The sequence below is a fragment of the Malus domestica genome, chromosome 01 (assembly GCF_042453785.1).
Source record: "Malus domestica chromosome 01, GDT2T_hap1".
NCBI lineage: Eukaryota > Viridiplantae > Streptophyta > Magnoliopsida > Rosales > Rosaceae > Malus > Malus domestica.
The window spans coordinates 27,363,682-27,376,670 of record NC_091661.1 but is presented as its reverse complement, the minus strand read 5'-3'; the positions used below and the strand labels follow the sequence as shown (position 1 = coordinate 27,376,670).

General features: G+C 40.8%; 1 protein-coding gene and 1 long non-coding RNA gene across 2 annotated transcripts; one reads left to right on the top strand and one right to left on the bottom strand.

Moving 5' to 3' along the window:
* Positions 1-2,600: 2,600 nt before the first annotated feature.
* LOC103438603 (F-box protein At1g30790-like) lies at positions 2,601-8,764 on the top strand. The gene is made up of 5 exons (XM_029102797.2): positions 2,601-2,816; positions 6,240-6,359; positions 6,581-8,286; positions 8,427-8,475; positions 8,564-8,764. The coding sequence occupies exons 3-5, from the start codon at positions 6,613-6,615 to the stop codon at positions 8,758-8,760; spliced, it is 1,920 nt and encodes a 639-aa protein (XP_028958630.1). The 5' UTR covers positions 2,601-2,816; positions 6,240-6,359; positions 6,581-6,612; the 3' UTR covers positions 8,761-8,764.
* Positions 3,905-5,871, bottom strand: LOC114826625 (uncharacterized). The gene is made up of 4 exons (XR_003775649.2): positions 5,616-5,871; positions 5,446-5,514; positions 4,757-4,818; positions 3,905-4,107 (listed from the first exon to the last, which is right to left on the bottom strand). It is a non-coding gene; the product is annotated as an uncharacterized lncRNA (long non-coding RNA).
* Positions 8,765-12,989: the final 4,225 nt, after the last annotated feature.

Sequence of the window (12,989 nt, the reverse complement as noted above, 5' to 3'; positions counted from 1 at the left end):
GTTCAATCCTTGTGTTCTTTAAACTTGTTAATATCCTCATTGATCATGATAAACTTGTTCTACTCAAATTCAATTTTTACCAAATTTCTGTGAGTTACTGCTAACTCATCCTAAGGTTGGTTCATAGTCCAAAAAACACTAGTGTTGATGCGTTGAATTCTCATTTTCCTTTCGTATTTCCTTGTCCTCTTTAAACTTGTTTTACTCAAATTCCTTTTGTGATTCAATTTGTATTTTGAAATATGTGGGGAATTGTTGGCATTTTTTATTGGGTATTTCAAAATACAACTCCTCATTGATCATGTTAATATCATTCTTAATGATTTTTTCTAATCTCAATTTCAGTTTTTTTTGTTTTTCGCAAACCAAAAACTGAAGCATTAAAGCGGTTATAATATTGGGGCTATAAATTACATTTTCTCTTTGAATATGCCATCTTGATTAACCCATTAATTGGGCAATTATATTTTTTGAAGAAAAACTGGGCAATTATATAGTCTAACGTTTGTAGACCATGCTTAATCATGTTTACTTTTCTCATGTTCTATACAAAACAACTCTTCAAGCCGTGAGTATTATGGTTGATCTTTACCTAGACTACTCCTTTGCTATTGAACTTCAAATATTTTCTTTCCTACAAACCTCATCTAGTCTCAGAATATCCAGACTTTCAGATTCCATGTCTTAAGCTAAGATTGTTATGTACTCCAATTTTGCAGGTTGCCTGGGAAGGTCTTATTGATGCCCTTGTTCACCATACCATGATATTACCCCTTGAGACAAATGCGACAAAAAAGCGACAAAAAAGGACAATGGTATGGAACAAATAGGAACATGCAAAGGAAACGATAGTGAAATTCAAAAAAACGGATACTTAAAAAGCACAAAGCTCATTATGACACCACTGATAGGCATCATGTCGACTAAATGTGATGTATCTGTTCACTTAGCTTGCTTGAACACGTGGTGTTATTTATTGCATAAACTTGATACCTCTCTCAGTGATTCTTCTATCATCAGAATGGTACTAGAGCCTGTTGTTGACGCAGTTTTTCAAGTTGATCCTGATAGTAAGAAAATTAATCAAAGTTCTGATCTTAAAGCTTAATCAGTTTCCTGTATATGATTTTTTCTTCTTCTTAGAAATCTTAATTAAAAAGCTTAATCAGTTTCATGTATAATCCACCGCCAGCGATCCACAACAATTTTCAGGATGTGGTCTTCAAGTCCGACTCTCTGGAGCTCATCAACAACATCAAGGGTGACTTCAAGAACGGAAACTGGACCATTTTTCCCTTGCTAATCCAAATTCGGAATCTCTCCATTCGTTTTCATTCGATCAACTGGCGGTGGTTCCTTGTCAAGCGAATTGTGCAGCCGATTAGGTTGCTTCGCAATGTAAAAGAGGGATGCACTCTGATGTTTGGGTCATAAGGCCCCCATCCTCTCTAGTTCACATTTTATCCAAAGATGGTCTCCCTTGCCCCCCATAAAACTTTGGAAGTTGCGTTTGGGAAGGATAGCAGATTGGACCTCAGCCTCGCTTTTGTGTCGTGCTCTGCCTTCTTCCCAGGCTCAGCTATGGGCGAGACCTCTTTTGGCTTTCTTTGTTCTGTATTTCTTTACTTTTACTCTGCCTTGTTCTGTCTTTCTTCCTTGTATTGTTGTTTGGCTTATGGGCTCTGCCCTTAATGAAATGCTACCTCTTGTCCAAACAAACAAAAAAAAAAAAACGTTAGAGGGAGAGCGTGAGTGGTGTTGCAACAAAATGGGACAAGATATGTTGGTGAAAATTCTACTATCTTTGCCTCCCAAAACTCTGATGCGATTCAAATGTGTCTCTAATATGGTAAGTAAATTGGTAGACCTTTTGTGATATTTCGTCCCAAAATTTAGTTTTATTTCATTTTTTGAAGTATTTCAGAGATTGAATTGGAGATAGTTCATTAAATTTTCCGTTTTTTGAGAAAAGAAGGAAGTTAGGGGTATTTTGGTCATTTCAAGTTAGTGGGCACTTTAGTAATTTGACCACATTTCTATAAATGGAGGTGCGGCTTCCGAAAGACTCCAGAGGCTTTCCATAACGAGAGGGGACCTGCTGACCCGTGTTTAGGGCGATCGGGTCGTCGACCCGCCAACTTGACCTGCTCATATCTCCTTCATTAGATAGATAAGATGCATGCATACCTTTCACCAAATTACTTCAGTCTAAAATAGAGGTTCAATTGCCACCAAAGGCCCAATTGCTAGTGTAGAACAAAAATATAGGCGTAAATATCAGTTTACTACCCTTAAGTTTCGTGGTTTTCAACATTTGGTACATGAAGTTTTTTTCGTCCCAGAGTCATACCTAAAGTGTTAATTTTGGGACAGTCTCATACATCTGTTAGTCAAACTATTAACTCTGTCGTTAATTGATGATGTGGCCCCTATGCTGGACAATGACTGGACGCCACGTGTCATTAAAGGGTCCAAGTAGAAATTAAAAATTCAAAAAAAATAATTATTTAAAGAAAAGTTATTAAAATAATTAACTAATAATAATAATAATAATAATAATGATAAAGCAAAACCCAGATTGTCTTCCCCAAGTCCCCCGTGCCCACTTTCCCACCCCATCACCCGCAACCACTTATCTCCCCACCCTCCCTCCCTCACTTTTTCCTTGTCAAAATCTCGAGCACCTTAACCTCTCCCAGAACCTTCTCACCAGCGTCCTCCCCGCCACCCTCCCTAACCTAAAATACCTCGACCTCACCGAAAACAATTTCTCCGGACCAATTCCCAACTCCTTCAGTCGCTTGCAGAAACTCAAGGTCCTCTCTCTCGTTTACATTCTCATCAAAAGCACCATCCCCCAGTTTCTCGACAACATTTCCACCCTAAAAATGCTCAACCTTTCCTACAACCCGTTTCACCCGGGTCGGATCCCGGCGGAACTCGGCAATTTGACAAACCTTGAGGTGATCTGGCTCACCGAGTGAAACTAAGTTAGCGAGATTCCCGACTCATTCGGTCGCTTGCAGAAACTCGAGGTCCTCTCTCTCGTCTACAATCTCATCAAAAGCACCATCCCCCAATTTCTCGACAACATTTCCACCCTAAAAATGCTCAACCTTTCCTATAACCCGTTTCACCCGGGTCGGATCCCGGCGGAACTCGGCAATTTGACAAACCTTCAGGTGCTCTGGCTCACCGAGTGAAACTAAGTTGGCGAGATTCCCGACTCGCTGGGTTGTCTCAAAAACCTCAAGGATTTGGACCTCGCCATCAACGGCTTCGAGGGGATAATGGGACGGGAGAAAGAGGACGACGGCGGGATTTTTGGGATGGGGGAAGGGGGTGGGCTCGGGTGGCGACGACGGGATTTTTGGGAGCGATGATGGGGGATGGAGGCGCAATGGGGAGGGAAGTGGTTGCAGGTGATAGGGGTGGGAGGGTGGGCATGGGGGGATTTGGGGAAGACGATCTGGGTTTTGCTTTTGCCTTTTTTTTTTAACTTTTATTTAAATAATTATTTTTTTTGAATTTTTAATTTCCACGTGGATCCCTTAATGACACGTGACGTCCAGTCATTGTCCACATAGATGTCACATCATCAGTTAATAGCAGAGTTAACAGTTTGATTAACGGATGTATGAGACTATCCCAAAATTAACACTTTAGGTATGACTCTGGGACGAAAAAAACTTTATGTACCAAAAGTTGAAAACCATGAAACTTGAGGGTAGTAAACTGATATTTACCCAAAATATAGATACAATGAATGCATATCTCAATACATGAAAATTGACATGATTAAGATCTACTGACACACCCCGATCCCGATATTTCCCGAATACCAGGATAGGCACGTGCTGGCCGACACCTGAGGGTGACGAAAGCCATTTATTGATGCAATTGCTGAAAATAAAGGATAACTAAGACTTATAAATATAAAAGAATAAGCATTTAAGGAACGTGTTCAAAGCATATGACTAACTAGAATACAAAAAAAAAACGATATAAAATTTGATGAACAAAGGAATGGGTCCCAAACCAAAAGAACTCGAAGACGCCGATGCGGAAGTGCCTGGATGCCGGGATTGTATGCCTCGATTCTAAGCCCTGAAGGGGGCGCAAAACAAACATGAGTGGACCAAGTTGATATATATATAATAAAACAGTTATCAACGTACTAGCCCCCAGGTTTATGAAAACACATATATAATGATAAACACAGTATCTCAAATCATAACTCATATATAATAATCACTAGTGAATTGTCCGATAACCCCCAGGCCCCATGCCGGCTCCCCGTCTCTGAGCAGACAGTAAGAGGAAAATACACTTCAGGCCCCATGCTGGCTCCCCGTCTCTGTGCTAAATAGCCAGAGGAAACACACTCCAGGCCCTATGCCAACACCAAACCGTCGCCCGGGACGGACCGGAATCTATCCCTACGTCCCGTAGCGGAAATGACCACTAGGTAAGTACGAAACCATTGAACATATATATATTGAAAAACAACTTCATAGTATAAAATCATCCATCATCTATACTATAAAGAGGTGTTCGAAACATGTTCTAAATATCATATCGTCATCCATCGGATATTCTATAAGAACACGGGTTATAGGAAAAATAGTAATAATTCAAAGTGGCCTCAGTAAGCATGTTATCTTACAAAACGTTTCGTAAAACGTAATCATCAAATCATGCTTTTCATGTATGCATTTCTACTATAAAACATGCATTTTAGAAGGGGTCCACTCACAGTACTTAGCCGCCGAAGAGCCACGCAAACTATCAAAGAAGGAATGCCACATATAATTGCCCCTAATCACATAAAGAGTCCAATTAATAAAACTCTATTATAGCAATTGAATTTGGGAAAATGGACATTGGAAACGGATTCAGAACGTCGAATTACCCTAAGAAGGGTCTCGGACGAAAACCCAAAAAGTCAACCCTAAAGTCAACGTTGACCGGGGTCAACGGTCAAATTAGGTCTAACGGGTTTTATGCTTGAAATCCAGATTAGGGTTTAGGTTAAATAGGATTATGATCTATTGAGTTTTGGAATTCTAAGGTTTTGGGTTAAAAGGGTTTAGGGTGAAAAGGGGTGGTTTGGGCTTAAGCCCAAACTCACACACAACACACACACACTCACACACTACACAACCCTAAAACACACACACACACACGGGCTGCACAAGGCAAGCCCTCATAACACACACACACACACAAAGGCCCAAAGGCCTCACAACCAAGAGGGTTGGGCTCGGCAAGGAAGGCCCAAAGGCCTTGGTTTTTGGTGGGTCGCTGGACCCAATGGGAGAGGAAGCCGGAATTCGGCCGGAAAATGCACAATCTTTAAACGGCCATAACTTTGTCAAAACTCAACGAAATCAAGCGAGACAAAAACGAAAGTTGTAGCCCTTGAAGAGACGAAGATAATGGTACCTCACACGACGTCTAACTCGCCGTGGTTTGACCGCAAAACGCCTCGAAAGCCGTCGGACTCGCCGGAAACTGGGTAAGATTCAAATGAGTATAACGTCTTCAATACTCAACTAAATGGGGTGAAACAAAAAGGAAAGTTGTAGTACTTGACGATACGAAGAGATTGATACCTTGTACGCCGGCCAACTCGCGGTAGTTTGGCCGGAAATTGCCTCGAAAGGGGCGGTGCTCGTCGGAGGCTTCTGGGATTTCGTCGTCCTTTCTACAACGGATGAGAGAAAACTGCAGAGGTTGTGATGGGTGCTGTCATCTTCATTGATGTGGTGTGGAAGTGAGGATTTGCAGGGAAGAAGGGCACGGGTGAGAGGGAGAGAGTTGTGCCGAGGGAGAGAAGAGGGAGAAGAGAGAAAGAGAGACTTTTCAGAAGAAAAAGAAAATAAATAAAAGAAAGGGAAAGGGAACGGGGGACAAAACAGGGGGTGGGCTCTTGGGCACACCATTTAAGACCCAAAATAATTTTAAAAACAAGATAAACTCAAACTTAGTAAAAATATGATTTAAATTAGGGGCGGGTGTAACATCTACTCTAAGAAATGAAAATATTATACATTTTTTTTCCGAATAACGTATCTTCATAGTACAATGCAAGCTAAAATGAAGGCATAATCCACATTATGCCATGTTGACAGGATGTGACAGAAGAAATGAACTCGGGCTAAAATCAAATTACATGTTCCATGAGGCCCACAAAGAAAGCAATGGATAATATTAGGTGGGCCCAACTTTTGAGGTAGAGGGTTGAAGAAACGCATCTCTCACACTCGGTCTCTCCTCAGGGTCGTAGAGCAGAACACAAAGCCAGCTGGTGCGGCCTCCGTCGACTCCTTCTCCGGCGGGGGTCTCTTTCGTCTCCGGTAATTTCTGCAACAATTAATTAAAATCTTTACTTACTAATCCTAATCAGTTTCTATGGTGATGATATGCACACACGCAGATCAGGATGTATGTAATTGGACCTTGCTTCCGAGAATTAATCAAAGATTTGATCTAAAATCTGAAACAGTTTACTGTTTGTGATTTTTTCTTCTTAGAAATCTTAATTAAAAAGTTTTCATAATTTGTTGTTTATCGTTAGAGGGAGAGCGCGAGTAGTGTTGCAGCAGCAAAATGAAAATGGGACAAGATATGTTGCTGAAAGTCCTACTAACTCTGCCTCCCAAAACTCTGATGCGATTCAAATGTGTCTCTAAATGGTGGTCCGCTCTCATCAACAATCCGGGTTTCGTGTCAAAGCACCTCTCCATCTCCGCGAACAACAATCTCACCACTCTCCACGTCTTTTTGGCGCGATTAGTAGTGCAGCGGCAGCATGAGGAGGTGGAGGAGGACCCCAAGTGTAACAGCACCACTAAGAAGGAGGAGACTGAAGAAGTATTATCATTTCTTGAGCTTTGCAAAGACGATGATAATACTGATGACGAGCATGGCAATAGCTGCTCTCTTGTTGGTGTCCAGGACATCATTATTCCTCAATCTTTGATTCAAAATATCGGAGTGCCGGAACAACAATTTGGTATCGAAGGCCACTGCAATGGCATCGTTTTACTATCTAGTGAGAGTAGCCTAGTTTTATGCAATCCCGGAATTGGGGAATTCAATCGTATTCCCGATGAGCCATGCCTTCCAATGTGGCCCTTGGACCAGCCGGATGATTACGATGGGCAAGACCATCTCGAAACTGGTTTTCATACTGGATTTGGCTATGATCCCATGTCTAATGAGTACAAAGTTGTGACCTTTACTACTTATTTTCAAGAGGCAGATGAAGACCGCTGGAGATTTCTTAGTCGGCACAGAGCAGTGGTATACACCATGGGTTGTGATTTTTGGGAAGAGATCAACACAGATTCTTTAGAAACCGAAACTACTTTGTTTTGGCCTAAGCATTTCGAGATGTCCTTCAAGGGAATGTGTTATTGGCTGGGAATTGAGCAAGATAAGGAATTATTTCCATTTGACGCAGTTGGGCATCGATTCCATGCGAATGGGACATTGATCATTTCCTTCGATACAAGCCGTGAGGTATTTCACGGTATACCCTTACCATCTGAGCTCCAACAGTTTGTCCGGTCGAATCACCTCTATTTGAAGCTTACTGTTTGGAATGAATCAGTTGCTTTTTTTGCCCTTAGTGTGGACCATCGTCGATATCCTGAACCTTATGAAATGTGGGTGATGGATGATGACTTTAAGGGTGCTTGGACAAAACACTTGACTATTGAGGGCACAGATGATCAGATACGTAGGTCTAGACCTGTGGCGTTGTGGGGCGATGAGTGTCTTATGGTTGACAGTGATGGATACGATGGACACGTAGTTTTCTTTAATCTTTGTACCAAAAAGCTTAAGCATATTCCCATTGAAACAAAACATCATGAGAATGTTTTTGTTTATGTGAATAGCATAGTTTCGGTCATGGGACGCAGCCACAAGCTTACGAGCATAGAGAATACTTGCTCAGATAAAGATGAAGATGCGATGGTGATGGTAGACGGGGAGAGGGAAAGCTGCAAGAGGTTGTACTCATATTCGGTTTGGGCCATTCCACCGGCTGATGTTTCCCATAGAATGAAGAAGGTGATGGAGGGCCTCCAGGCAGAGTTTGGTGGGCCGGAGATCGAACCTCACATCCCCATCTTGGGATCCATCCAGATGATGAGTCGTGAGGATGCCCTTAACAAGTTTAGATTTGCTCCTATGGATGACATCGTTGCTAAAGTTGATCGGGTGGTTACTAAGAATTACTTTTACCAGTGTGTTTCATTATTGATGGATCGAGAGGTATATATTTTCTCGATCCCTTGTTAATACATATTCATTTTCTTGATATTTTGTTTTGTTCTGTTTTGTTTCCTTTTCATCTTTCTCGTTTTGGTTTGAGCTTGAATAGACTCACTTATCATTACACCTTCTTTTCTTAGTTATTTGAAAATGCCCAACGTTGGAGCTACCATTTCGGTTTCTACAATAGTAAGTTGTTGTTTACAGTAACTTAATTTCTTCTCGTGTTGACGGGAATGTACGTACGTAATCTGTGTGTCTGCAATATTTGATGCAGGTTCTATGCCATATTTGAGTCTTTTCTACGGGAAGTTGACGGAAGAAGAAAGGAAAAAAGCTGGAGAAATTGTTAATATTCTCGACGAAAGCATTACTAGCTTGACCTTCCCCGTAACTCACTTTGCATTGTATGAAATTGACTACGATGACAGATCTCTGAAATCTTGGACCAAGATTGCTGAAATCGGTCATTAGACAAGTTCTCCAGTTGCATATATATGCATAGCACTTGACATCCCACATCGCCCCGGGGGTGGATCCTCTATGCCTTATATGTATATTCTCATCTCTTCCTAGCATGAGGCCTTTTGGGAGCTCACTGGCTTTGGAGTTCATCGGAACTTCGAAGTTAAGGGAGTAGCGCACGAGGTCAATCCCATGATGGGTGACCCACTAGGAAGTTCTCGTCTGAGTTCCCAGAAACAAAACCGTAAGGGTGTGGTCGGGACCCAAAACGGATAATATCGTGCTACGGTGGAGTCGAGCCCGGAATTTAATGAGGACTAGGGCTGGGATGTGACATTTTAGATTTTAGGACTTAAATAAGATATTTTTATATTTTAACCTGAATGGTTTTCTAAATCTAATTCAAGTGTTTATTATTAAAACTTACCATATTTAAGTATTTATAACATTTATAAACCTATTCTTAGTTAATGTACATTTTTATGCTCCAATCATACTAATAGATAAAAATTTATCCAAAATTTAAATTCTTATAATTAAAAAAATCAACAACATTACATAAAAAATTTATATGAAAAAAAAACTTATAGGTACAGAGTATTGTTACAAATGTATCGGTAGATAAAGTTGTGGTACGAATACATTAGTACATAAGTTTTAATACAAATGTATAGCCGACGTAACTATAGTATATACATACGTACGTAATATGCACATATATATTTATGGAGAAATTCACGCATAGTGAAGAAATTGAACTTATCACAAACTCAATTGTCTTTTATGCGCGCTACAAGCGAACCTGAAAGCTTATTACAAACTATTTCATACAAATCCTTCCAAAAGTCGTGGAACTTCAAAAAATCCTCTCATAGAAATACATGGGACTTAGGAACTTCAGAAAATCCTCTCACTGAAATACATGGGACTTAGGACTCGTTTCATAAATGCTTTTAAACGATTAAAAATACTTTAAATAAAAAGAAAAACTAACGAAAAGTTCAAAAAAACTTTAGTTTTAATGAAAAATGAAAAATAAAGATGTAGTGAATAGTATCAAGGAAATGTAAAAATATGATTTTTCGTTAAAAATAAACAGCATCGAGAATATTTCGTTAAAACTCCTTAAAAAAATTAATTTTGAATTACAAAAACACTAAAAATGTTTCTTACAATTTTTTTAAGCTAAAGCCCAACAGGCCCCAAGTTGATAAACCCGTAACCCCTTTCCGCGCTATGGCGCGAAAAGACTCCCAATTCCAAAAATCCAGTGCGACATTAGGGTTTCACCTCACATGCTACCGGTAGTCTGGGCACTGCTGCTTCCTCTCCCCCACCGCAACGATGTCCGGATTTTCAGACCAGCTCGAAGAAATCAAATCCCTGATTTCTTCAGCCGCCACCAAAGAAAACAAGTCATTCGCCTACTCCACCCTCTTACACCTCCAGCAGCAATCCTCCAACTGCCACGGTTCAATTCAAATGCTTGCACGGAGCTGCCGGAGCCTCATCCGTCCGACCGTCGCCGATGTTCGGAAGAATGACGAAGAAATGTGAGTTCTTCCGATTCGAAATGTCATTTTTCTGGGTTTTTCATTTATTTTAATGGCATGGTTTAACTGAATACGTCTTGGATGTTTCTTTTTTATTTAAAAAAATTGCTGTGCAACTCAGGTATTGAAATGCTTGGGCTTTATAATCAGTGGCGGATCCAGGATTTCAAGATCGAGGGGTCCCAACATAAAAGCTCAAAAAAAAAATATTAGACTAATTTGGTTCCATATTACTATTTTCTACTGAATTTGGTTAATTAAATAAATCAAGATTAATCTCAAATGTAATAAAACTAACAAATTCTCCTCAGCAACATATCGCAAATAATGACTCTACAAAGATAAAAGTTGTTAATGTAACATATATCTTATTAACTGGGAGTTGGAACTCTGGAGTCTAGGATTTAAAAACCTCTTCTTCTTCTTTGTTATAAGCACTACTGCCTGCACATCCATGGAGGCAACAAGCCTTTCCACTGCACATGCCCAAATTATTGGAGGGTCCCGAAGGTCGATCATAAATGTTTCTTCAGGCTTCCGAAGGGTCCCGAAACCCCCCAGGTCCCTTTATGGATCCGCCAGTGCTCATTATGGCTGCTAAGACCAAACCACGGTGACAGGTGCACTTATAATTACATAGGGATTGTACTGAAGCTTTCAGTCACTGGTTGAAAAACATTTATACAAAGCGAGGAGCAAATATTTCCGGTTATACAGTGGGGGCACGAATTCATACCAAAAATAGAGAAGAGTTTATTTCCTCTATCTCTTCTACGATTTATATTTGGCAAAATTGACTAGGAGATGATGCACAATGCAGAGGTACGTATGAAAACTGATATTAGGCTGCGAGTATTGTTAGTATAGAGGCTATAGACTCAGTAATGCTAAATATGAAGGTGCAATGTATATCAATTAATTCGAGATTGATGCTTAATTGGAATTGGAGTGGCCCAGTTGTGCTTTTCCTCGTGGGATTCAAAGCTCTTATGTGAATACACATGGAAGATAAGCTCTCATGCCTCATTTGAACACCATCACATTTGATATTTGAATTGATCTTATATGGACGAGTATGCATGGTTCTCATGAAGGGATAAAACTTTTGCTTAACTAAGTTGAGTCTAAAAAAAATTGTTGAAAACATTCGCATGGTCAAGACGTGGGCTACGGAGAAGATCGAAAAGCCACTTATATGGCTAAGTGAAGATGGTGTCACGTGTGCTTCTCAACAAAGCTTCAATATTACTGCTGGAGGAGACAAAAATTGATATCTTCAATTTAGCTAACATATTATACATCAGTTTGTGGTCTCCATAACATGAATTTCTCTAGTTAATTTATTATTCTCTATATGGCTATGACAATGAGAAAATTACGGAATTGGTAACTCGTGCAAGGCCAGATATGAATTGTGGAGCAATATGAATACTCAAGCGCTAGGGGAACCAATTGCCTGCACACAAAGCTTCTAAGCAAAGAAATTGCAGGGTAAATTCACTCTGATAGTAAGGAAGTTGCCTACTAGATAAGAATTTCTATCCTATATATGCTCATTGGTAAGACTTCCGCTAATTTGAAATACAATTACTTTGGGGGCATGTTAGTCATACACAAATGTATGGTCGAATTCCAACCTCATGATCGGTGATCGTTTGACCGAGTGTCGAAGACCCAAGACCAAATCATGCATTCACATATGATCGTAGCCGAAGGCTAAACATTGATCGTATGATCGTAGCCGAAGGCTAAACTATGATCGTATGAACGTAGCCGAAGGCGAAATATTGACCATATGATTGTAGCCGAAGGCTAAACATTCACCTATGACCGTAGCCGAATGCTGAATTATGATCATATGATTGTAGCCGAAGGCTAAACATTGACCCCTTGTGTCACATCCCGGCCCGGGGTCCATCATTTCCCGGGCCCGCTCCACCATTGTAGCATGATATTGTCCGCTTTGGGCCCCGACCACTCCCTCAAGGTTTTGTTTCTGGGAACTCACACGAGAATTTCCCAGTGGGTCACCCATCATGGGATTGCTCTCGCGCGCTACTCGCGAAACTTCGGAGTTCTAATGGAACCCAAAGCCAGTAAGCTCCCAAAAGGCTTCGTGCTAGGTAGGGGTGGGAATATACATATATGGATCACTCTCCTAGGCGATGTGGGATTTTTACAATCCACCCCCTTTAGGGGCCCGACGTCCTCGTCGGCACACTTCCGGCCAGGGGATTGGCTCTGATACCATTCTGTCACATCTCGGCCCAGGTACCTGGAGGGGCGCAAAACAAAGTTGAGTGGGTCAGTTGGTATCAGAGCTTTGGTGGCCACGATGAATCCAACGGTGTTCTGACAGAATTCACAAAAGTAGGACTCACACTCGGGTGTTACGTCTTAGTAATTGTATCTTTAAAGCTTCCGAACTGTGTAAATGGTTACGTCACTCTCACATGACGACCAGCATGCCCTCCTTCGGGACGAGGTGTGTCACCTTGGTCGTAGCCAAAGGCTAAACTATGACCGTATGATCGTAGCCAAATGTTAAATTATGATTGTGAGATCGTAACAGAAGGCTAAGTTATGATCAATTGATCGTGGCCTAACGATAATATGATTGTGTGATCGTAACCAAAGGGTAAACTATGATCGTAGACACAAGCTAAACTATGATTGTAGCCGAAG

Bases quoted from the DNA above. Each gene is read 5' to 3' on its own strand.
- LOC103438603 (XM_029102797.2), top strand. From the start codon at position 6,613: ATGAAAATGGGACAAGATATGTTGCTGAAAGTCCTACTAACTCTGCCT. The intron at 8,287-8,426 runs GTATATATTTTC...TTCTTTTCTTAG, and splicing joins CATTATTGATGGATCGAGAG to TTATTTGAAAATGCCCAACG. The intron at 8,476-8,563 runs GTAAGTTGTTGT...TATTTGATGCAG, and splicing joins CCATTTCGGTTTCTACAATA to GTTCTATGCCATATTTGAGT.